This window comes from Arabidopsis lyrata, assembly GCF_000004255.2.
Source record: "Arabidopsis lyrata subsp. lyrata unplaced genomic scaffold ARALYscaffold_6, whole genome shotgun sequence".
NCBI classification, from domain to species: Eukaryota; Viridiplantae; Streptophyta; class Magnoliopsida; order Brassicales; family Brassicaceae; genus Arabidopsis; species Arabidopsis lyrata.
In genome coordinates, this window is record NW_003302550.1 from 11188818 (window position 1) to 11215022 (window position 26205).

A 26205-nucleotide genomic window follows, 5' to 3' on the forward strand; every position below is an offset into this window, starting at 1 on the left:
TAGTGTGTTTTTTTTACTGAAACCCAAAAAAAAAAAAGGGAGACTTGCATAATTAAGTTCTATGAGGAACCGGATCATATATCAAAAAAGTGAGAGGATATATGCTTCACGATTCTGCTAAGTTTGGACTGCTCGAAGAACGAGTGTTCTCTAAGGAAACAGAGTATTTGCAGTCAAACATCTATTTTTCAATTTGTAACTATTTGACGAATATTTTATGTAGCTAACAAATATTTTTTCTATTTTAATATAAGGTGCTGGAAAACACAAATCCCTCTAATTTAAAAGTTGGATTTTATGGTCGTCAAGCCACAGCTAGGGACACTCTTTTTCTACTTAGCAGCAATCCCAAATTACTAAAAAACAAAATATAAAAAATAAGGCCCACCGTTGAAAAATGAGAACATGCATGGAACAAAACCAAAAGCTAACTCAAAATATTCAAACACTCGTCTCTCTCTCCTTTAGATATCTTTCTTCTCATTGTTGTATCTTTTCACTACATCAAATCCCCACTTTTTCACACACGAACACATGTGTAATTTGTAGTTTTGGTTAAGTGTTCATCAATTCGTTTACATGGAGAAAATCAGAAAATGATCCAAAGAAATTGATAACATTTTTTATAATACTATACATTACATAGCATATGATCGATTGCCTCTTATGGAAACCAGAACCAGTGTTTCAAAAGAGGCCAATTCAGATCAAAATGTCTTGAAATTAGCCTTTTCTCTCCTTCTCTCACTACTACCTCATCACTTACGACGCCGTTTTGTGGAATTAAAATAAAAATAAAATAAAATAAAAAGAATACGCTAAAACGACAGGGCCATTTCTCACAGCGTCTGAGTTGGTAAAACAGAGCAAAGCTCAATGGAACCGTAGTGAAGCAGCTCCTCAATCATTTGCTCAATATGATCTTCCTCCAATGGCCTAAAATTCTGTTGCATATTCACGTTTCCATCTTCCCACTTGATCTCCGTCGTCTCCGTTACTCCTACTTCCCTGTTAAACTGGTTTCCATTGGCCGTCACACCGTCAGTGTCCGGGGATTGTGATCTTGCGGTCTGCGTTTGCGTTTGTGTTTGCGTTTGCTTGGTCATTTGAAGAGAAGCCATGTAGCATTTGTGGAGTTTAGCTGTGAGTGTGGCTGAAAGAAGCTTGGAAGAGGAAGTAGGAATGGCATTAGGGTTGTATGGGAAATTGGTACGAGCTCTAGGACCACACATTAGCCTCGCCGCCTCGTCGTAGGCCCTTGCTGCATCCTCCGCGGTCTCAAACGTCCCTAGCCAGATTCTTGTTTTCCTAAAAAAGTATAAAAAAAAGTTAGGTCACTACTAAATATTATGAGACGATTATGGGTCTAAAGTCCGGAACTTCTTGTTATAAAAAAGAAAAGCGACAGAGGGTAATTTGGGAATTTGAGAGAGGGAGGGAGGGTTTACAAGAGTGGGTGACGAATTTCGGAGACCCAAGAGCCCCAATGCCTTTGTCTAACGCCTCGAAACCGTTGTTGTGGTCGTGCCATTAGTGTGAATGGTAAATGGGAAAAGAGTTCAGGTGAGTTTAGTGTGTTTGTGGAAATGTTTTGAAAGAAGAGAGTGAAGAAAGAATGATGAGAGTGAAGGAGCGTTTTTGGAAGAGTGAAGGGTGGCTATAAGTAGTGTTGGCTTTAGCTTCTTGAGAGAGAGAGAGAGAAATGTTTTGTGTTAAAAATTTCTTTGGCAATTAACTGGCAATCAATTTGGTCCTAAATTGGACCCACAACATTACCAATACGACCCAGAAAATCTTATGGATTTTGTTTGATGTGAGAGAGAGCTATATTAATTAATTTCTTTAATTTAAAATTCTTAAATTTACTTCATTTGTTGTATTCGAAGTTGCTGCGACATGGGCAAATGGATTATCTAATTCTGTCACATATTATAGTGAAAATTGAAAGCTTCAAAAACTACATGGTAATCTGTCGGAGAATATTTTTTTATTTAGAGATATTTTTGGAAAGTATTTTCGTAATTTATCTACAAGCTTAAAATAGAATCAAATTTATGAACAAAAAAATTATCACAACTATTGTAAGAGTGCATTTGTTCAGTATTAGTTTCATAAGAATTGTTTTCAAAAAATAATATCAACATATATAAGTTGATTAAAACGGTTTAAAAAATCCAAACCGGGGAAAATTTATTTTTTCTTATTCTTACTCAAGTTCCTTTTTTTGTTGTCCCAAGTTACATATATTATACTTGAAGAAATAATAGTTTTATGTATATCCTAAGTTATGGGGTTATTTTTAAGGTAAATTAGTAGATAGCTATATATCTACATATTGACAACCCTACTTATATATATATATATATATATATGTATATATATATGTATCAATTATCTTTATTTTCCAATTGTGAACAAGTTGGATCCAAAGAGATTTTTTGGCTGCGGTGAAACTTCAAACCCACTGTACCTATTTTCACATGGGTTTGATCATCACAACATGTCTCTATATCTTAGATACTGCCAAATTTTTCTAGATTTTTCCCCAACTGATTAATAATAACGATTAATAATTGGAAAATAAATAGTTTGATAACTAGTATGACTCTTTCATCACCATTCTTCACCCATGTGAGCCTTCGATAATGACTCAATCAAACACCCAAAACCATCTTTTTTTTTCCTTCTTTAATATTATTTTGTTATGTTATTATTGAAACAAACCTTAATGTATTGTCATCATACCCATGATTTCTGAGTGCACAGTTTACCTACGAGTCTGCGACCTATTAAAAAAACTCTTAATACATTATTTGTCATTTAAAGAAATGTAGGTTTACTAATATCTAAATAAATCGGTGATTATGAGTCTATGACCATTACTAAAACTTGGAAATTAAATAATGATATTACATAAACTTATCCACAATTTTTTATAGTAGTATATGATACTTGTATATAGGGAATGTCACATTGTAACTACTTCTTCTTCAGTGTGTTCTCTTTTTTTTTTTTTTGACATCAGTGGGTTCTCTTCTTATATACGAATTTTGTTTTTTCTTCAATTTATATTTTGTTGCGTCAAAATAAAAACATAAATTTTCTGTAAAACAAAGTTTTCAATCCAGAGAATATATCCTTTTAGAGTCAATAATAATTGGAATAAGAGGTAATAGAAGAATATGTTGGGCAAAAGAGTGTGCAGGTAGAATGGATACATCAAAATGACAAGTGCCAAATAATATTGGTTGATTCCAGTAACATATTGATGATAGAATCTTAGACCGCAATTATGACAACAAGAAAAACCACTAGAGTAGGTCATTAACTTTTTATCAAATAACTGATCATTTTAACCCTACTAATAATCATTTTATACCCTAATGATTTTTTTTTGATAATAAATTAAAATTAAAGTATATGTATGAGCATTTTAACCCTAATGCTTGCTTTTTCGTCGGTATATATTTGCATCCATGTCCACAAGGAAAAAAAAACAGAAGTGATTAATTTATCTCTCTTGATGGTGTACATATCAGTAAGTTACATAGTGGAAATATATGTACCTTTGAAATAATAACATTACTACTACTGTAACTTTATTAATTAGACAACAAATGTGTTAATATGTCTAGTATTATCATTTTTACTTAGTTAACTGAGTCTTTGTTTGATACGTGGTTTAATTGTATGGGTCGATCAAACAATAAAGCAAAGCATGTGAGAGTGAGAAGCTCAAACAAAGAGTTGTATTGCGGATTTTGTCTCTTTATTACTATTTTGGCACGTGTGAGTAGATATGGACTAATCTTCCAAGTTTCAATTAGTACCATACTTCTGAAAGAGAAAGAGAGTATTCAATATATATCTCCAAATGGACGGCATGGACCAAAAAAGAGATTAAACAAGGTTCATTAAAATAGATCAAACAAGCTTGTACAAGAAAATCCGTCTTAGAAATTGTAAATGATGCAAATATGTGAGATTTAAAACCCACGAAACGAGCTCCGATTATGCAAAATTTTATAAATATGACTTTAACATGCAATTAGATCATACGCTAATATGTCTAGATTGTTTGTCTTTATAGCATAGAGGGTCATCATATGTTTAGTGAATCATTTTATTAGCTTATCTTAATTGGTTTTTTTTTTTTTTTTTTGTCGACTTTGAGGTAATGAGAAACTTGAACATTACAATTATCTTTAATAAAAAAAAAAAACATAAAACAATTAGTGTTTTGGGACTACATACAAAGTTATGGGAAAATCAGACAAGAATTATGAATAAATATAAGTAGGGCCTAGGTCGTAAACGCGTGACGTGGGACCCATAACGACATAGATAAACATGGGTGATGAAATGGTTTTGATTGTGATTCATGTCCTTTTCTTCATTCAGCTGTAAATTAACTAGAGATAATTAGCTCACAAGTAAAGATCTGGGATGAAATTAGTTTTTGATAAAATTTTGTCGGGGTCTAAAACAATTCTAATATTAGCCCATCCTCTTTCCATATTTAGCCTCACGCGCTTAGTAAACCGACGAAGTTTTTTTTGTTTCTTTCTAGACGAATATGAGTGGTTTTGTAGCGTGCATGCATGTACACAAATGTTAACAACGTTCTATCTACGTCTTTATATGTATATAAATATTAATAACGTTCTATATACGTGCTTACATGTATTTTAATGTTAATAACGCTCTATGTACGTGTTTACTTGTATATAAATGTATTTTACTTGCTAATAACGTTCGTTCTATATACTTGCTTACATGTATTTTAATGTTAATAACGCTCTATATACGTGTTTACTTGTATATAAATGTTAATAACGTTCTATTATATATATATATATATGTGTGTATATGTATATATTTACATATATACATAGATCCAATAGCTTAACACTAATAACTTTTAACGCTCTATTTATGTGTTTACATGTGTATAAGTATTAAAATCGTGTAATATATGTTTGTAGCGTGTTAAAATTGCTCTAATTCGAGAAACAAACAATTATTGTTAGTTTGGTAAGAGTCCGTTCACGTGTTGAGCATTTAATGTCTGTCAGTTCATTTTTATTCTCTCCCAAAAGTCAAAGCGTCTGTCACGCGCATATCAAAAAAATCAACATGGTTTTTTCGTTATTATTGAGAAATTGAGGACCACTTGTTACAGTGTTTTTTCTATTGTTTGAGACAAAAAAAACATTTACCGATTCGCAAATTACTTGCTCTGTTTTTACCTCTGCACAAATTCTCCCAATTAACTATATATACAACCCAAAATAAATCTAGTATCCATTTAGGAGTAATATATATTTTCTCGAATGATACATTTGTTCGAACATATAGTTTTGTGCGTTGCATTCTAGTGACTTACCATATGAAGAAATGGGATATGTTAGCAACTTTTAGCATACACATTTTAGATCAGTTAGTTTAAAGAGTAACTATTTGAACAATTATTAGAGGTCACTTTTTTATGTTTTATGATCATCAATATTAAAACTATTAAACAAGAAACCAACTTCCTCCAACACTTGTTTGTGAAGTCAAACCAGTCCTTTAAATGTCATAGATGATTGAAAATGACTTTCTCTAGTCACAGTATTTGCGCTGGCTCTAACGCTAAAATTAGGCGAACGTAACGTTCCATACCGAATGAAGAACGATAGATTATGATTGAATTCATATTCGGTTAAAAATTATGACTGAATAAAATCTCCTAAGATAGATATACAAAGATTGGAGGGAATAAACATTAGCTAAAAAATTTCATATCAAGATTATAAATATAGATAATTACGAAAATTAAAGATAAATTGTAATCTTTTGATAAAAAGATAAAATGTAATTCTAATTTTTTTTTTTGTAATTACTACTTAGTTTAATTGCAAAAAGAATTTTGACAAAAATATTAACTATGCATGTGATTTAATTTGTAGATAAATGTGAAATAATAAGGTGACGTCCCCATATCAAAGACCGCCATTCTCTCGTCCCATTCCACACTCAGTCACATGCAAATATGGAGGGTCCATTGAATCATCAACAAAAGGTCACAACAAGACTAATATTCTATAGAATAAATGTAGTTTTAATAATATATATATATATATATATATATATATATATGCTTATTTTATTATAATGGATTGGAGTTAATTCAACATGCACTTTGGAGGTTTCAGAGACATTGTTCCTCAGCTTGCATACACACATGCAGTATCTTTTGGTGTTATCTATCCTATTTTATGTTCTTGGTACAAGAGTATCTAATCTATGTTGACAAAATTTTCTTATTTTAGTTTTGAAAACAGAAAGAAAACAAAATATTATCAAGTTTGTTTGCCTTTTTGTATATTATGTCGAGAAGATAAAAAATCTCACAAACATAAAACCACAAGTACTTACTGGTGACTCTTGTCATTTCAGTTATATGGTTTGAATGTTGCTAATTGTTGGCACTAAGCAACTAATTCCACAAAATGTGACTGCTCATAATTTAGATCGTTTGTCGATGAATAAGCTTAGGTATGACTATAAAGATCACGATTTATAAGTTACGTTAACCAATGTAAGATACAAAAAAAAATGCTAAGAAAAAGCTTTGGCATGGATCGTGTAGTTTACGCTTAAATTGTTAAAATTCATTTAATCTATCTGGTTCAAAATGTCAAAAATTTGTGATAGTTACAAGATATTCGTATAGAAGAAAATCAAGTTTATTTTTCTACACCACATAACAGAAAGTCTATGATGACTAAAAATTGAGTTTTAAAATTAATGTTCAGTCCAAAATAATAATAAAATGTTCAGTCAAGTATTTAAAACGCTAGATCCTAAATGAGAGGGAACCTAAAACGTTCAATTGTGGCTTAACCGATTTTAGACGGCTTAAACATTGACAACATAAAACATTATATATTATTGATTTATAGTAAAAATATATATAATATTATACTTCATAAACAAAATAATTCAAATATCATAATTCTTAAATATAGATTTTAAGCTAAAACGACATAATTTACTTAAAGATATAATATAAATATCAGAACTAAGACATTAAAATTTTCATATATGAAATTTAGACAAAAAAAGTCCTTTTAAGAAATAAAAATGAGCAAATTATACAGAAGAATTACACAAAAACATTAATTCATATTAAACAATATGAAATTTAATAACCAAATATATATAAATAAATTTTACAAACTGAAATCTATGATCGCTTCGAACCGCTTAGAAGCGTTTAAGCCTGTAAGAGCATGATTATCCATAGTGTCTTAGAAATAAATCTTAGGAATATTTAAGTAATATATTTGTAAAATATGGTTTTTAACTATTTTTTTTGTTGCTTACATAAGAAATCCTCTTAGCAATAATGACTTAGTTGGGATTTAATTTTAATCATTTATTGCTAAGATTCAGCTTAAGAAAACTTTAAAAACCGGCCTTTAATCATGGTGTAACCATATTATACCGTTTAGTAAACAAAACGTCCAACTTCAACACCTACAAAATAATCTCCATGATTTATAGATGCCTAACGCCTAAACAATCCGTAAAGCGGTTATTAGAACATTGATTCATTCATTTGTATATTAGTGTTATCGTTGAATACTCATTGATTAGAGTTTTTATCAGTGAGTATCTAGGTTTCTTCTATAGTTTTTATATTACTCGTATTTTAATGTTCATTCATTATTACTAATCAAATAAAACATCATTTGACTCCTATAAGTCTCACATGCGTAGCCGAATAAATATGGCTTGCAATTAAACGATAACTCTAATACAAATTCTCATCAATAAGTTAAAACCTAGGACTTTAAAGAATAGAAGTAGAAGTGAAAGTTGGAGAGAAGAAAATAAATAAAGGCTCTCCAAGAGAACGCGGTTTTGGAGGAAAGTGAGAGGCTGAGAGCAAGTAAATGTTACATTTTTTTTTTGTGCAAAGTAAATGTTACATTTGACTCCAAAAAGACAGAGAAATTGAAGTGTGACTTTTTGTCATTCCCATTAACCGCACTCCATGGGATCTTTGTTCCCTCCTTATCTCCTAATTCGTTGAAGTTCTTTTGTTCTTACAGACAAATACAAAATGCTTCTAGTATATCTTAGCCACACAAAAAAAAAAGTTCTTTTGATTATATATAATAAAAGAACATCTCGTAATTTTGTAAAATGAAAAGTAAAAAAATAAAATTGTGATTGATGTCATTGTCTCTTCCCTTCTTTTTTCAGTTTTACATCATATTTTTTTTTTGTTATTCAACGAAATAAGAATTTTAGAAAATTGATTTTCTCTCAGCTTTAAAATAAGATTATAGTGTTATTCCAAAAAAAAAAAAAGAAGCTTTATTTCGTAATGCAAATAAGCTAAAACCATCTATCGGCTCGTTTCCATGTGCCTTGGTTTATTTAAACATTTTTGACCTGCTTAACAATAACATCAAGTCATCAATTATAAGTTTCTTTGGCTCATTCAAAATTTAAACTTCTAACATAAATATATTAAAATCTTATATTAATCACTATGTTTCATGAATCCAACATTTTATATTTTTATTGTTGTTTATTGTTGTAGTCACTTTTGCGTCAGGAATAATTAGTATCCTTTCTCTCATAACACAATTTTATTTTTCAGGTAACTAGATTTTGGACTAAGACGATAGAGCACTTTTATTGGTGAGATACTCTCTTGAGTCTCTCATTAATATAAAATTCATATTTAAAATAAAATTTAATTGTATAATTAAATTTAAATTAGAAAAAAAAAAACTGAACCAATCATGTGAAAACAAGTGTTATTTGAGTTTTTCATGATTATCTCAAAGTTTTTCATTTAAATGACTCTCTTCATTCTCTTTTTTATTTTTTGATTTTTTTGATTTTTTTTGATTTTTTTTTGGAGAGTCTTTTATTGAAAGACTACTAATAAAAATGCTCTTAGTTTAAAATAAATTAATTTCGGGTACTTACAAGGCTACAACTAAGTTTTCTGGTCTTTTAAACTATCTTTACTGGCCAATTAAAACAATTATTTTGTTTCAGTAACTATATGATTTATATTGGGTTTTATGCAAAAAAATCTTCTTACTCGCCAATTTTTCCAACTTTACATTTCATCTAAAAAATACAGATTAATCATACAAAGTTAAAAATAATTCGCAATATAACCTTTTTTTTTTTTTGGTCAAACATTTGTTCTCATTCATTCAAATGAGACAAAGTACAAAGTAGCCAATGTTACAAGGATAAAAAGGCTTAAAACAAAGTAGGACAAGCGTACAAAGGTTAAAGCAGATATTGCACAAAGATAGCTAAAACAATTCGACAAAAAATCCATGAGAGCTTGGAGACCAAAGCTAGGTAGCAAATTGGTGCAAGTGATAACACGGTTTGTCGAATAATCATTCACGGACAAAGCGTTAGACGATATAATGGTCACGGTCAAGAGACTAAGTGACGTTGGAGAAGGTTCCATAGCCGGGATTCTTGTCGGCACGAGAGGAGCAAGCTGGATTTGCTCATCGGCAAGGAGGGTGGTTAAATTGGTTCTATAGTCGGACGGGGTTGGGGGTAAAAATTTTAAAGGTAGAGTTGAATTCTTCGTCACGAGGGTTTCGATTTGATATATTATTCATCTAAATTTTACAAACTTGACGGCAACGAAAAGATTTATATTGCGTATAATTTTTTACTTCGAATGATTAATTTGTATTTCTTAGAGATAGAGAATAAAGTTGCAAAATTTGGCGAGTTAGAATGTTTTTTTGTACAAAACCCTTTTATATTCATACAAGATAAGTATACAGTGAATGGAAGGGGAAATTGGATTCACTAGGCCATGTGATGTGAGCTTTTGAACAAGGTTTGAATCTCCCAATGGTTGAATATGGAAGAAGAAACTATTGACTTTGTCGTTAGAGTGTTTGTTCTTTCAGTTTTCACGTTACGATTTTATTTTCCCCTGTCACTCTCATGAGTCTCATCCCATAGCAGCACCAGCACATGTACGTCCATATCTAACACAGACACTATATAAACCTTAGCTTATGGTTATAATTTTTGAATCAGTTTTGATTATTTTGAACAAGATTTTTGAAAACTGAAAACATATGTGAATTAGTTTATTGTTATTTACTTTGGACATTACAATATATGGACCCAATCAGACATATATATGATATTGTATCATCAAAATAATAATTTTAAAAAAAAAAATTAGCATCCAATCTCTAAAATCAAAATTTAACTAAAATATATGCAATTATTCATGAATATTATATCATTTTAATTACAAATATTAATTCAAAAATATTAGAAAATTCATTGCGGACCAACCGTGGAACAAGACCTGCTTGTGCGAACTAAAGTCTTATTGACCGACGAAAAACCACACAACTAGAGGAAAAGGTTTCATGTATTTGACGTGTTGGTGAGATGGGTCATGGGTCAATGAAAATCAATACGTCTTTAATGGGCCTAGCCTAGCCCACGAATTGATTTACGCAGTCCAACATCTTAAACCTGCCAATCTCACTTCTCTTCGGTGCTCTAGATGGGAAGACTGAAAATATCTCACTTAGGTATAGGTAGAAATGAGTGTAGTTATTAGTCTCATTGCTTAGACCCTTGTTAGGTTTTTATAAGCTGTTTGTTTGTTTTTCAAAATTTCATGAGCGCATTTAAATGAAAACTATCCTTAAAGAGTTCTGAAGCATTTCATGAGAATGAACACAATTAGACAATAGTAATTAAGAAAATCTTGCTTCTTTTGTTGACCACTTTCCAAAGATAAACCTTGGAAACAGCAAACAAGCATAGAGATCGATCATGACTATGCTCCAAGTTATAGCTTCTAAAGGAATTAAAGGTTGTGACTTATCTTCACACCATGACAGGTCCAATATTTATGGATGACTCGCGCAAGATAAAGAATTATGTATTTTCATATGTTTTGTGTTAATATTTACACCAACGAACTAATTCAAGGCACACCAATTCAAGGCAACAAATTGTAAAAAAATAAATAAATAAATAAACGATACTCATATAACTTGGGTGGCAATGTAGACCTAAAAAAGATCACAGGTAAAATTATTAATCCTCCACAAAACCTAAACTTATGTCTATATATATCACTTAATTTATTCTTTTGTCTCCAATCAAATAATACAAGGTTAATCCAGTACTCCCTAAAAGCTTGTATTATGTAATTTTACAAGAGTTTTGGTACATGAGATTTGGTAATTATAACTTGCTCTTTATTCTTTGCTTAAACAATGATGTAGATCGAGTCTTTCGTTCACTTACAATTCTCCCACCAAGTGATGTTCCATGAGTAAATGTTTCGTGTGTTTGTGATAAATTGGGTTTCAATCAGTTGCAATGGCATATAACCTTTTTTTTTGTCAACTACTCGTCAGTGTTTTCGAGAAAATGCTAGAAGAGAAAAAGATTGAGAGCTTTCACGGAAACAAAATAATTAATGAATTGTGAAGAAGTTATAGAAAAACAAAGGTATCAGCTCTATTTTTCATCAATATAGATACTAGTTCTTTCTCTTCGAATCCTAGCTCAACTAATAACATTCTCAACCATACCACTTGATTTGTTACATCATTTAAAGTCATATATTATGTTTTTGTAATAAGATTTTGCTATCATTTCTTGTTTTTGAGTTTTTTCATGAAAACAATCCATATCCAAGAGTAATACAATAACTGATTCTCATAACTGTATTGAAGATGTGCAAATTCCTTCGATTTCAAACCCAAATTAACTTGTTTTGATATCATTGATTTCTCCTTCAAGGCTCAAAAGCATTAGCCATAGACAATCTGTAAAAAAAGGCATCAACATCATTATCAAAACGAAACCATCAAGAACAACTTAGCTATCCTTACGAGAATTAATCTGAGTAGATCATTATCAAAAAATTAAGAGATTAGTTTATTGCAATATTTGCTTCCAATGTACCCGTAAGAATCAGCAAGACAAAACTAAAAAAAATTATTGTCACATATCATAATACCAGCAATCTAAAATAAATATCAAATAAATATTATAAAGATGAGTTGTACTTTTAATGTCTTCTTTGCACCTCGTTTAATCTGAATCCAAAAATCCTATATTTGTCTTTCCAACTTGTAACTTAGACAAGATCCTTTTGATAATGATGAAGTTTAGGTTATTGCATATAATATGCTCTTCAAACTACTTGTAGTAGTAAAATCTAATCATAATATAGGTTTATATATCATTAATATAGCCATGTGAATATGTTGTTTTCAAAATGGTTTAGTGCCACGTTTTTATGTGTACACATTCAATAGCGATGTCTTTCTTATATGTCATGAGCGTTTATGTTGATTTGAATATTTAAACTGTCAAAAGAAAAATTGTACATATGATTATTAAACACAAAAAATTAGAACTAGTTAGACATGTTTTATGAGAATGTATGATATGATTTGTATTAATAACCATATATATTTTGTTTTTAACAATTTAAATATTCTTTAGTCCATTATTCTTTTGTTTCTAGAGAAATATTGAGGTATTTCGAATGGATATAACCGTTTTCTTATTTCAACCAAAATTTATGTGCATATTAAAATATCTAGTTATTTCTTCCATTTCTCTTTCATTTTCTCATGTGTTTGGTTAGTCTTTTTTTTTTTTTTTTTGTATTCTATCAAATGATACAAATTTAATGTAGTTAATAAAATCTTTCAGTTCAGTTGATAATGTATACTCCCTCTATTTTATATTACTTGTCGTTTAAGACTTTTACACGAAAATTAAGAAAATAATTAAATTTTCTACTTTACCCTTATGCCTTATTCAATATATTTTCTAATTTTTTTATTGGTCAAGATATTAAAACAATGAGTATAAAATTAGAAATTTTACCAAACACTTGCATTGATAATCTAAAACGACAACTATTATGAAATAAAATTTAAATGCTAAAACGACAACTAAACTAAAACGGAATGAGTAGTTGATATAAATATATAAGAGGTGTTGGAATCGATTCACAAATTTTCATCAATTTATCATGAAGGAAAGAACAAAAAAAGTTTAATGTAAAATGCAAACAAAAATTCCAAAGTCTGTATAAATTAGAGCACCTCTTTAGTGGTAGCTTTTATATCATAATATTCCAAGTAAATTTGTTTTCGATCCAATCTAATTTAACTAGTCAAAATTTGAATAAGACTAAAGTATTAATTGCTTATGTCCCACTTAATTCTCCCACATCTTCACACGTACTAATATATTATACATATATATCAATTAAATAAAATATCAGAAATAAAGAATTAAAACAAATAAAAACGCATTTTAATAAAATCTCACCATCTTCTTTCTTTATCTCTCTCTCTCTCAAAGTTAGTATCTCAGTACCTTTACGCTTTGTCTCTTCTTCTTCTTCATCTTCTTCTTCTTCTTCTTGGATTCAAAGAATGGTTTCATCAGATGATTGGACGAAGTGTGCGATGAGAGATGGTGAAGTGGTGGCAGAGCTTTTGGTGACGCTTAAAGAAGCCAAAGTAATCAAGAATCCGATTGTAGCAGCACTCCGGTGGGGAATCCGGCAGCCACGGTCTCGCTGTCCAAGAAAAGAAGCTGAATCTAGATGTAGTCCAAGTACACCACTATCTTGGAGTGGTGGTTGTGGTGGTTCTTCTTCTTCTCCATCTGGTTATGTCGATGGTTACGAAGCTACTAGTCGTCAAATCAGTACCGTTGGATCTAGATCCAAGGTTTGTTCGTTTGTTCTTGTCTCTCTTCTCTCTCGTTTTTTGCTGATCTGTTTGTTCCACTTCTCTGTTTTGGATTCATCAAAATCTGACATAGACTCGTTGATCTCTTAATTCGACCTAATTCTTGATTTGAATCGTGGAACACAAGATTCTCTCAGTTATACAACATACCAAAGATTCAAGATTTGAGCCAACTTTTGTAAATGTTCCTCTGCTCCAAGATTCCATACGTCCTTTTTTTTTTTTTTTGCTTTCAAGAAGACTCATTGACCAAAATCAAAAAGCATCATCCTTCGAGTAAAAAAAAAGCACCGTGTTTTAACTAGAGAGGGTTATTATGGTCATTTGTGAAGGCGGCCGTGTGATACGTCGCCGTTTTACTGTTTTTGTTCGTTTGTGAATTTGAGTGGTAGCAAGTGGATGGTTTGAAGAAAGAAGAGATAGATTTTAGTGATTACATTATATGCATAGATTGTTTTTAAGGTATGTATAACATTTGATATAAGCAGAGGAATATCATTAGTTTTGGGTTATATTTGGTAGTTTGATATTATTTGGGATTAGTTGTGTTTATAATTTGCTAATGAAGAGTTTAAGGATAAGTTTGTCTGAAGTTTTGTTAGGTTATCAACCTCAATGACGCGTTGTTTAATGTTTTTATGGGTCACATGGGACCATTTTCTCAACATTGAATTTGTGTGTGTGTGTGTGTGTGGGGACTTCTACGTCTGTTTCTTGTGACTCAACTTTATTATTCTTCATTTATTGAACGTTCTTGTTCTTACTTTTCGCAGGTTCTTGTAACTTCAGATTTGGATTTTGATGTCAAGAGATTACAGAGGAAAAAGGTACCCAATTCTTGAAATATTCTGGAGTATTTTGCAAGCAGTTTTCGGTTCTTGATGATATCGACAACTCTTTTCAGCATTAACTTGAATTACTGAACTTTGATTGTGTTTTTGATAAGCAGAACATTGCATCACTTAGATCACCATTCAGCGAGCGAGGCATCGAAAACGATAACTTGAAGAGAATGAAGGTGAAAACACATATTTTCTACTTTAATCTCTTTCTCTAACTTTTGTTGTATGACTTGGTGACTATACTTAAGAACAACTAAAACCCTTTGGTTGGTTCGTTTTATTTCAGATGAATCATAGTCAGAATTTGGCAGAGAATGAGAATCGCAAGGCGGATGGCAATTTCTTGCTACCAGATTTGAATATAATGCCATGTGACGAAAATAGTGACCATTTTTCGTCTTTGGGTGTGGAAACAACACTATATGGGATAAGGATTATAAGTTGAAAGAAACTCACTTAATCATGAGAAGTGTTTTTGAGAATCTGGTTCGATCAGAGTAAGCTGATTTGATCATCTTTGGCTCGGCTTTTGAAAAGGGTTCGCGCCACGCAGGAACTCGAAAAGACAAAAGATCTTCTGTGTATAAATTCCTCTCAAGGAAGTTTCCATTATGGGGTGGTATCTAATTTTCTATAAAGATCATCAACAATGTGTAAGATAGATAAAACAAAGAGAAGAATATAATAATTTCTGATTATTTCTTTGTAGCAAGAACAAAAATAGATATTTTGTATGATTAAATTACCGGACTGGGCCTTTTTCCAGACAAACTTACGGAATCCGGTACGATTGCCGGGACTTTCGTTTTAGGCATTTATTTGGCTGTGTAATGACGGATTTGTCCTTCAAATGCTGAGGAGAAATTTCGGGCATATGATTAATTGTTGGGAAAATGTTTGCCAGCTACACGAAAGAAACGCCATCACATAGTCACACATGCAGACTTTAAAAATGTTTCGTTAGCTACACTAACTATTGACATTACATACGGACATCCCTGAACTAACATAAGTCATGTTGCAAACACCATAACCATCCAATTCCAGTGATTTGGTTGCCGGAATCTGGCGTTGACCGATGTTGACCGGCGTTGACCAAAAATATTTTCAAAAAAATAATTTTTTTTTTAATTTTTTTGATAAAAAAATTAAAACAATTATTACATAATTTTACTTAAAAATATAACAAAATATACCAAAGTTAAATATAACAAAATATACCACAAAAAAAATACAACAAAATTTTGGTATATATTTTTGTAATATAACTAAATATACCACAAAATAGTCCATAAATTTTATTTTGTCTTATATTTATTTATAAAATTTTGGTAATATAACAAAATACACTTTTTCTTTTTGAAAATCATTTTTTTTGGTATTCAACATCGAACAACCGAGAAGGAAAAAAATATTATTTTATGGTAAAAAAATGATTGTCAAAAAGAAAATGTATATATTGCTATATTACCAAAAGTATATACCAAATATAAATATATAATATGTAATTGAAAAATGTATATTTTGTTATATTACCAAAAGTATATACCAAATATAAATATATAATATGTAATTGAAAAATGTATATTTTGTTATATTACCAAAAGTATATACCAAATATAAATATATAAAAGGATTACCCCGGCGGCGAAGGCTTTCGTCACGAAGAAGAAAGTCGTCTCCGGTTTATATTTGGTATATACTTTTGGTAATATAACATAATATTTTTTTACCATAAAATAATATTTTTTTCCTTCTCGGTTGTTCGATGTTGAATACCAAAAAAAATGATTTTCAAAAATAAAAAGTGTATTTTTTTATATTACCAAAATTTTATAAATAAATATAAGACAAAATAAAATTTATGGACTATTTTGTGGTATATTTAGTTATATTACAAAAATATATACCAAAATTTTGATGTATTTTTTTTGTGGTATATTTTGTTATATTTAACTTTGGTATATTTTGTTATATTTTTAAGTAAAATTATGTAATAATTGTTTTAATTTTTTTATCAAAAAAAATTAAAAAAAAAATTATTTTTTTGAAAATATTTTTGGTCAACATCGGTCAACGCCGGTCAATGCCGGATTCCGGCAACCAAATCACTGGAATTGGATGGTTATGGTGTTTGCAACATGACTTATGTTAGTTCAGGGATGTCCGTATGTAATGTCAATACTTCGTGTAGCTAACGAAACATTTTTAAAGTCTACATGTGTGACTATGTGATGGCGTCTCTTTCGTGTAGCTGGCAAATATTTTCCCTTAATTGTTTTTCATTTTTCTTTCTCACAGAAGACAATCTCATGTCTCTCTCTCTCGCATTACGCGTAGCCTCTCTTATCTCTCTCTCCCCTCACCCAAAGTCAATTTTCCTTTTACATACACAAAATCAAACGAAAATCCGAGTTTTCTTCACTAACCAAAATCTCACAGGAAGATCTAAACGACTGAAACGAAAACCCTAATTTTGACAATCCTCGTTGTCGTTCTCTCCCTTAGATTCTTGATCGGAAAACTAAAGCGAAAGCCAAATCTACCTCCAAATTCGGCATGGTCGTTACCGGTGATGCGTCACCGCTCCCTTCTCAAGTCGTCGATCCATCTACAATGTTACGTATCATGTCTCCCTAATTCGAAGGTAACAAAAATCCCTAATTTTTTCCAATTTTTCCATTTTATGCTCCTTGATTCTATCTATCGAGGTTTTGATGTGTCTATTATGGCGGAGATCTGACCCAGCCATGTCATTGCCCACTTCGACGACGGTGAAATCGATCCACAAATCTCGTTTTATTTTTTTCCTCACAAACTCTGGCTCTCAGGTGATGTTCGGGCGTTTTTTTCTCGTAGATTATCTGTTGTTCTCTCTGGTTACACTGAAGTGATTATTTCCTGTGACTAGGTGAAACTTTGTTGTTAAGAGAATTGGGTTATTTGTTGAGAGGAGTTGGTTCTGAAATTTTTTGGATCACAAATAGGTTCTAGTTAAAGAAGATGAAGTGATCAAGGTTTTAGAACACAAGATGTTGACCATATTGTTCGTGAGAGTTAGTTGGTTGATAGTTTTCTGGATATATAAAGTGATCATCATTTTGTTAGGTTTTGCTATGTTACTTACTTAATACATATATTTTTCTATATTGTGGAGATGCTTAGTTTCTAGATATAGTGTTGTTATATTGTATATATTGTTCAGGCTTGAAGATGATGATCTAATTTCAGGCTTGAATTTTGCCTTTCAAACGAGACTTCCTTTTACTGTTATGAGTATTTCATTGAGAATTTGTGTTCGTTCCGACATTAGTTTTTCTCTTCAAATCAATTGTCATTAATTACTGTCTTAGTAAATGTGCGTTTCATTTTGTGTTTGGGTTCCCTCAGTTGTAGACTTGTAGTTCCTTAGGGTTTAGTATTCCTAATTAAGAGTGTTTCATTTTGTGTTTGGGTTCCCTCAGTTGTAGTTCCTTAGGGTTTAGTATTCCTAATTAAGAGTGCGTTTCATTTTGTGTTTGGGTTCCCTCAGCTGCATTTCCTTAGGGTTTAGTATTCCTAATTAAGAGTGCGTTTCATTTTGTGTTTGGGTTCCCTCAGCTGCATTTCCTTAGGGTTTAGTATTCCTAATTAAGAGTGCGTTTCATTTTGTGTTTGGGTTCCCTCAGTTGTAGTTCCTTAGGGTTTAGTATTCCTAGTTAAGAGTGCGTTTCATTTTGTGTTTGGGTTCCCTCAGTTGTAGTTCCTTAGGGTTTAGTATTCCTAGTTAAGAGTGTGTTTAATTTGTTACTTGGGTTCCTCCGGTAATAGTCCTTAGGGTTTAGTTTTCTTAATACATCTGTTTCATTCGGTCCTTGGGTTTCCTTAGTTACAATCCTTAGGGTATGTATAGTTTCCCTTAATACATTTGTTGTCCTCTTTCATGTTTGCTCGATGGTAAGTATGATGATCTTTCTGAACAATTGTGTTACATGGTTTGTGGCATCGTCGAGATGGTTGCAAATGAAGAGAAGATCTCGAACAAGTCAGCAGCTTAAGTGACGAGATGGTTGCAAAGGCAGAGAAGATATCAAAGGAGTAAGCAGCTTATAGGACTAATTCATCTTTTTCATGTATAGAATTGTTATATTGTTGTCTTCTGAGATTGAACATTTCATTCATTATTTGCAAGATTCTGTATAGAAGCAGAGTTACTTACTAAGAAGAATTGTTGTTTTTGTTATTTTGGTTTGTAAATGTCACAAACACAAAGATGGACTAGATTTCTACCCGTTTCTTTTACAATTTTATAAGTCATGACTCATGCCGTCATGCGTCAAAATTAGAACAAGAAACGTAGCAGAAGCTCTAAACATGGCAAGAAAGATTATAACCACAGATCACAATTAATGGTAAGTAGAATCTATGGCAGAACTGCAAAAACTTTCTCTCATTTCGACAGGGTTAGTTTAGTCTTTTTACCCTCACCAAAAATGCCCAATTCTATAAGCATGGATAGAAATGCCTAAAATGAAAGATTTTGCTCGACAAATGCCTAAATCAACAATAACCCCTATTTTGTATTGACTGTCTATAGTAGCACAAGGGATAAATGTCTCTTTTCAATAAGAAAACAAAAACAAAGGAGTAACACAAAACCTAAAATGTCACTTTCAACCACATTATCCATTTGTAAAAACTAAAAACCTAAGAAAGTTAGGGGAATCAAGCTGATACAATATATAAGAGTCCCATTTGATTTAGCCTTGTAACAAAAATCAAACCCAAATATATATCCAAATTGGCTGAATAAGATTCTTATTTCGACCCACAATAGAAGCCTGTTGGCTATGGGCCTTAGGGCTGAAACAACTAATTATTGTTATTTTAAACTTCCACCAACTTCTTACGTTAATAACAAAAATGGCATTGGTTTTAGCCTAAGCATATAAACAGATAAACTCAATTGTAAAAACAAGGATTTTAGGAACGGAAATGAGGATTTAAAAAATCTGAAAAACATTTTACGAGCGAAAACATGTCTAAAAATTAACTTGAGAAAATTGTAGTATTAATACTCAGCAAACTCTTATGTATCAATAAGAGAATGCATAGTTTTTACTAGTTACCATGCATCATGCATGTAGAGATGTATCATAAAGCAATAATAAGTAACATATTTGGAAAATGAACCATCTACCTCATATGCCTATGACCCAAATTCAAAAGTTGCTAGCTACCTAATCCCAAGTTCAAGCACCACTATTTTACGATTAAAGTATTATTACGACGTAATCTTGATTAGCTACATGATGTACTCATTTACATCGTTCAAATTCATCCTGGTGCAATCTGAAGTTTTACATCGATTAGCAGCTAATCATTAGCATTAGCTATATAAGCGTATCATTCTTCTTGGTGCTTTTAGCTTCTATTAGGAATGTGGCCTAACTTAACCCAAAAGCTAGCTCAAGAGTTAAGGATTGCTACATCCTTTATATACTACCAAAAGATCTTAATCCCAAGCAATGTGAGACCTTCTAATAGGCCTCCTCGAGATGTGGGTGGGAAACGGCCCAACGGGAACAGCCCAAGCCCAACATCTCGGAAATACAACAAGACATGCCACTTATATGGGCCACATAGGTGGGAAACCATTTTTGTGGGAATTTTGCTTGTTGGGCCAACCTTGGGCTCTGATACCATATTAGGAATGTGGCCTAACTTAACCCAAAAGCTAGCTCAAGAGTTAAGGATTGCCACATCCTTTATATACTACCCAAAGATCTTAATCCCAAGCAATGTGGGACCTTCTAATAGCTTCATGATACATACAAAAAAAAAAGATGGTAATTATCTTCTTCTAGGCCTAGCCCGATGAGTTTGATATTTTTAGCTAAAACCAAGTCTTATGACCAAAGACTTTAGACTAATCCTACATCTGCAGAATAAAACTGTAATGAAAAACGTCTTTATGGATATTAAAATTATGCTTTCAAATCCTAAATGAGAACAGAAGAACCAGCTGGAATCTTTCAAGAATATATTATTGTTTATCGTCTTTTCGATATTGGGTGGAGAAAGATGGCCTAAGATACTCAAATGTGTCGAATTCATAACCAAAAGTGAGCAAGCAATATGGGTGTGGTATGGCCAAACGCAGAAGAATTGAGAATGAAAGAAGAGGAGAGTGGAAGAGTGGTCCATAAAAGAATTGATTTGAAAATGAAAAATACTTACTTCTCTTTGCTTTTCTCTATTTTGGGTGGTCCACTTTTCATGGTGAACAGTCTAATTTGGGAGTTTTAACTTTGAGGAGCATACTATATGTCTTATTCCTCTTGACTTTCATGATCCTTTTACTCTTTTTTTTTTTACATTCCTACATGTTTCTTTGAGTTCCACTAGTAAGAAAATTTAAGATCAATATAGTTTGTGTTCCTCTTTGTGTCCCTATTGTTATTGATTAGTTACTGTGAAAGCTGATTAATTTCTGTTGAATTTAATTTTGGATTATTACATGATCTATGTGCTATATATGTTTCATTAAAGTATATTGTAGATTCAGTTTAATTTGCTCGGACTGAACAACTTTTACCAGAGCGGGCCAAGAAGATTAGTAGGGCCCCAAATTGGACACTTTTTTTGTTCACTAAATATATTTTATACAAACTAATATAAAATAAATAATGATAAAGTAGAACCATAAATATGTTGCATTTAGCTTTTTGGAAACAACCTAAATATGAAAAAGTTGAATCAGAATATCAATAATGTTGGGATTACGAATCAAAATTGTCTGTCTTAGTTCAATGGTTCACAAATTCACATCTTTGTTGCGGATTAACCATAACCAATGGGAAAGAAAAATAAAATAAAAAGAATAAATGTAGGAAATAATTATAAAAGATCTTTATGTGGCATGTATTTTTTTGCAGTTTTTAACATAACTATTTTATGTTATAATTTGATCTAATATAGAAGAAATTTGAGCACTTCAATCAATTTGAATATATGGGGCCGAGTATTATTGATTAAAAGTAGGGTATGTGTATCCAATATACTTTGAGTTCTTGGATATTATATTTTTGTGGAAATGTTATGACTTTAGGTACATAGTTCCCACAAAGATGTATCATACACTATCTACAGCTAAAACATAGATTAAAATTGATCTTTATAATTATGGGCACAAGTATTTAATTTTTCAAAATGTAAAACATAAAGAAAAATACTTGGGTTCACTGGTAAACCCTTATATTCACCCCTCTTTATTTCAACCAATCAGAATCTGTCACCTAATAATAATAAAATTTCATTTAGTTATAAAATCTAATTTGCTAGTAAAACAAAATTATGTATCAGTTTGGGTTTATTAGAAAGGGTAAGGGTTTAGATTTTATGATTAAACGAGGTTAAATATCGGTTTGGGTTTATAAACGAGATTAGATTTTACAACAAAACGAGGTTAAATGTCGGTTTGTATTTAGAAAGTACGATTAGGATTTAGATTTTTATGATGTAGTCAACTTTGGCATCACCTTTCTCATCAGACCAAAAGTTCCCATCATCTTCTTCTGTAACAATACCCCCAATCATAGAAATTACATGACTCTGTTAATCAGCGTATATATAATCCAAACTAACTTCTATTTTTTTTCGATCGCTATAGCCCTTGATTCCATAAATCTAGCAGTGCGTGACAATACCCTTTTGATTGTAGAACTGCTTCAAAAACTATTATACTGACAATATGAATTCTTGGCTTTTCAATGCTTGACTACCTAACAACTTACATATTTTTATTTTATTTTCTTAACTATCATATTAAATACAATGGTTACCCATAAGCAAAAAAATTGTCGAGATTCTTCACAAGCTCTACATGTTCACATGATACATGCGACATATTCGAAGTTAGAGAAAAAAAATCTCATCAACCAGGATCAATAACGCATATCGAATTCTCCGTTCGAGGTGTGTCACATCACTTGCCATAAGTTTTGTCCATACCCATTTAGTAGAAATTTTACAAACAAAACTTAGTGGTAATATTTAACTACTTTTTGCGGTGTACAAGTGCATGGGATATGATTGTCATTAACTTTTTATTGAAATATCAATCACAAGAAAAAAAAAAGACTTGAATTGGATAATACTAGTAGATTGGTTACCATATTGACTATTTTCTATTGGTCAAGATAAATTTTTGGAGAAAGGTTGAATCTTTCTTCCAAATTTGAACATGGCCTGAGAATAATTATTTTGCATCTTAAGTCTTAACATGCATGATTATCAAACACATATTTCGGATTAGGAATTCTCGTTAACAACAAAAAAAACATATATATGTATACTAATTGTCAGCATCTTACTATTTAGCGATGATACTATGATAAAAATAATTTTAATCACATTTAATATTCCATTGCAAATAAATTGTTCCTTATAATGTTCTATTTCTACATACTTTTGAGAGGTGTATCTTGTCGGCAGTATATATTTGTTGTGTAAAAATGAAATATTTATGTTTTCGTGACGTACACTATTTGGCAATGAAGATAGACAAAGTAATGAGGCTTGACTTTGACAATGTGTATATGACTTTCTGCGAGTACGGTCGTTTAAACCCGTCAATTACATTAATGTTTCTGATTAGTATAGATTATCGACAAGGTTTAATGAAAATCTTTGTCAATTAGCTACATTTCGTTTCCATCTCTACCCCACAATTCTAACTAACCCCTTTGACAAAATCTTTTAGGTACTCCAGTCCACTGTCGGCAAATTAATTGAGATCTCTATAAATTTCATTTTATTTTCTTGCATTTCAACATATACACTATTGAACAGTTTTAAATATGATTTTCATGATGTTTTGTTATCGGTCCATATCTAATTTTTCTAATCAAAACAATCATGTGTGGCATTATATTTTTAAGTTACACAAAAAAACATGAAGACGATTTCATGTATTTTTATCGGTTTTAAGTTTTTGTTGTGTGTTTCATCAAACCTAAATGTGTTTATAGTGTCCCTTCTATGTCTTTCTAGTCATTTCAGATTCTAAAATAAGTGTGAGTCTCATTAAGTATAATAAAATGGGAATGCATTTTAATTATAATTTTTGCACAATTTCAAATTTTGTCTACTCCTCAAAAACTGTCTGTCCTACAAAATAAACTTAACAAAGTGTTTATATATATTAACAAAAAAAAACAAAGTGTTTATTCTCTTATATATATGCGACACATCCTATTTAGTACTCCCTCCATTTCGTTTTAGTTTTCGTTTTAGAGTTAAAATTTTGTTTCATAATAGTTGTCGTTTTAGGTTTTCGATGCCAATGTTTTGTGAAAATTCCAGTTTTATCCCTACTGTTTTAATGTTTCGGCCAATGAATTTTTTTATAAAATATATTAATAAAGGGTAAACAGAAAATTTAATGTTTTTCTTAATTTGTGTGAGAAAACCTTAAACTACAACTAAAACGAAACGGAGGGAGTAGTATTTTACTGTTGCATAGTAAGTAAAACAATAGTGTGTCATAAAAAAGCATAGATATTATTTCCCGCCTTTTGCTTTTTTTATAATTTTAATCTCGTAAGTCGTAACTAAAATATTATATTATACGTTATATAAATTAGGAACCCAATATATCAAAGTTTATTTATTTTTCGTTATGGCTTTGACAGCCTTGTGAGAAATTTGGATGGATGTGTTCAGGCTTTAAAGAAAAGGACGCAAGCGAAGATCAAAAGGTTGTGAAAAGGACACACTTCCATTAAAATTAGTAAACGACTTATAAGCCTCTCTCGATAACGATGACCCAAAGGCAAACACATGTTACTGTTTAGCCACTGACCTATAACAACATATTCACTGTTCGATAATCTCACGTTTTCTATAACATAAATTATATCGATGATCATGCTTGATTTGGAGCTTAAGATAATTAGTATTAGTGTATATTACATAAGAGTTGATTAAAAAATACTGTAAAGAATTGGTAACGACAATTTAGGTTCGAACCACTTTGTTTTGTAGTTAACCGAATAGTGATGAAATGGATAAATGTATATTGGTGAGCTAGACCGAAAATAAGATGAAATGAACAAGTGGCTTGTAATTATGAAAGTTTTACGACAATATATCAGAAACATAGTAGTTCTATTACGCCGAGTAGAATTTAAGGCAGTTCTTTTTCTTTATAATTTTTCAGTTTTGAGTTCTTTAGTCACTATGGATAATTTTGTGATCAACTTACAAAAAAAAAACAGAAATAAGTATAAAGTTCAGAAAAACAACTCGTTATCGTTATGTACTCAAGATCATTCACCAAATAATTTTAAATTACAAACAAGATGAAATTGCAATAAACCACAAAATGAGGTTAACAAGAAAAACATGATATTTTCTACATACCATGTTCGTTTGCCTGTCGCTGAATCCAACGACAGCGATAGCGATCAGCGACCAGCGACAGCATGTATTGTTCGTTTGCATGTCGCTGGACCGAAACTAGCGACTATCACTAACGACTGTCGCTGTGTTGTTCGTTTGACTGTCGCTCAAAACAGTCGCTATATTTTTAAAATTCTGAAATTATTATTTATGACAATTTATATTTTAAAATAAAAATGTAAATTACATATATCATACACCATTAGAAAAAATAAATCAATACATTTATTTACTTTAATTTTATCAAATTTAATTTGACTATAATTACTTTGATTTATTTGAATTTAATTTAATAAGATTTATTTTAATTTATTTATATTTCATTTTAATTTAATAAAATTAATTTTAATTTAGATTATATTTAATTTGATTTATTTGAATTTAATTAAGTTTAATTTTGTATAAATTTATTTAATTAAGTTTAGTTTTGATTATATTTAATTTAATTTAATTTATTTTTGATTATTATTTTAATTTATATTTTTTGATCGCTAAGTTGTTCGTTTGCCTGTCGCTGGATTCAGCGATCGAAACCAGCGACTGACCGCTGAAAATTTCGGCGACTGAAAATTGCGGTCGTTGGTCGCTGGCGACTGTCGCTGCAATTGGTCGCTAAACAAGCGACAAGCAAACGAACAACTTTTAGTCGTTGTCGCTTGTTTCAGTCGCCAGCGACAGCAAACGAATAAGACCATACTTGGAAGAAATATAAGAAATAATTTTATTCTTTTTTATATTTGGGTTTTTGTAGTGCAAATGTTAAACGGATAATTTGACATGAAAAATTTGTACCAAATTACATTATATCACATATATAAACAATATTCTTCAGAATTGGCTCATTTGAACTGTTCGAAAAAACAAACATCTCCTAAAAAACATTATGTTACAAAATGTTAGATCTATGATTAAAAATAATCAAAATGTTTATGTTTCCTTAGGTCCAAGTAGACATGTCAATTAGGGCCAAAGCCCGCGGGCTATCCTGGCCCAGCCCTGAAAAACAGCGGGCTCAGACTTTAAATTATATGTCCAAAAAAAACCGGGCCTTTCGGGCTAAGCCCGTTCGGACTAAAAGATTTTTTGGGCTTAGCCCAGCGGGCTCGGGC

The 26205-nt window shown here is 31.1% G+C and overlaps 2 protein-coding genes across 2 annotated transcripts; one reads left to right on the plus strand and one right to left on the minus strand.

The window, feature by feature from the left end:
• Positions 1-597: 597 nt before the first annotated feature.
• Positions 598-1802, minus strand: LOC9310311 (ethylene-responsive transcription factor ERF003). The gene is made up of 2 exons (XM_021020448.1): positions 1449-1802; positions 598-1308 (listed from the first exon to the last, which is right to left on the minus strand). The coding sequence occupies exons 1-2, from the start codon at positions 1529-1531 to the stop codon at positions 840-842; spliced, it is 552 nt and encodes a 183-aa protein (XP_020876107.1). The 5' UTR covers positions 1532-1802; the 3' UTR covers positions 598-839.
• Positions 1803-13341: 11539 nt separating this feature from the next.
• LOC9310313 lies at positions 13342-15424 on the plus strand. The gene is made up of 4 exons (XM_021023402.1): positions 13342-13790; positions 14585-14638; positions 14761-14829; positions 14940-15424. The coding sequence occupies exons 1-4, from the start codon at positions 13491-13493 to the stop codon at positions 15096-15098; spliced, it is 582 nt and encodes a 193-aa protein (XP_020879061.1). The 5' UTR covers positions 13342-13490; the 3' UTR covers positions 15099-15424.
• The last annotated feature ends 10781 nt before the right edge of the window (positions 15425-26205 follow it).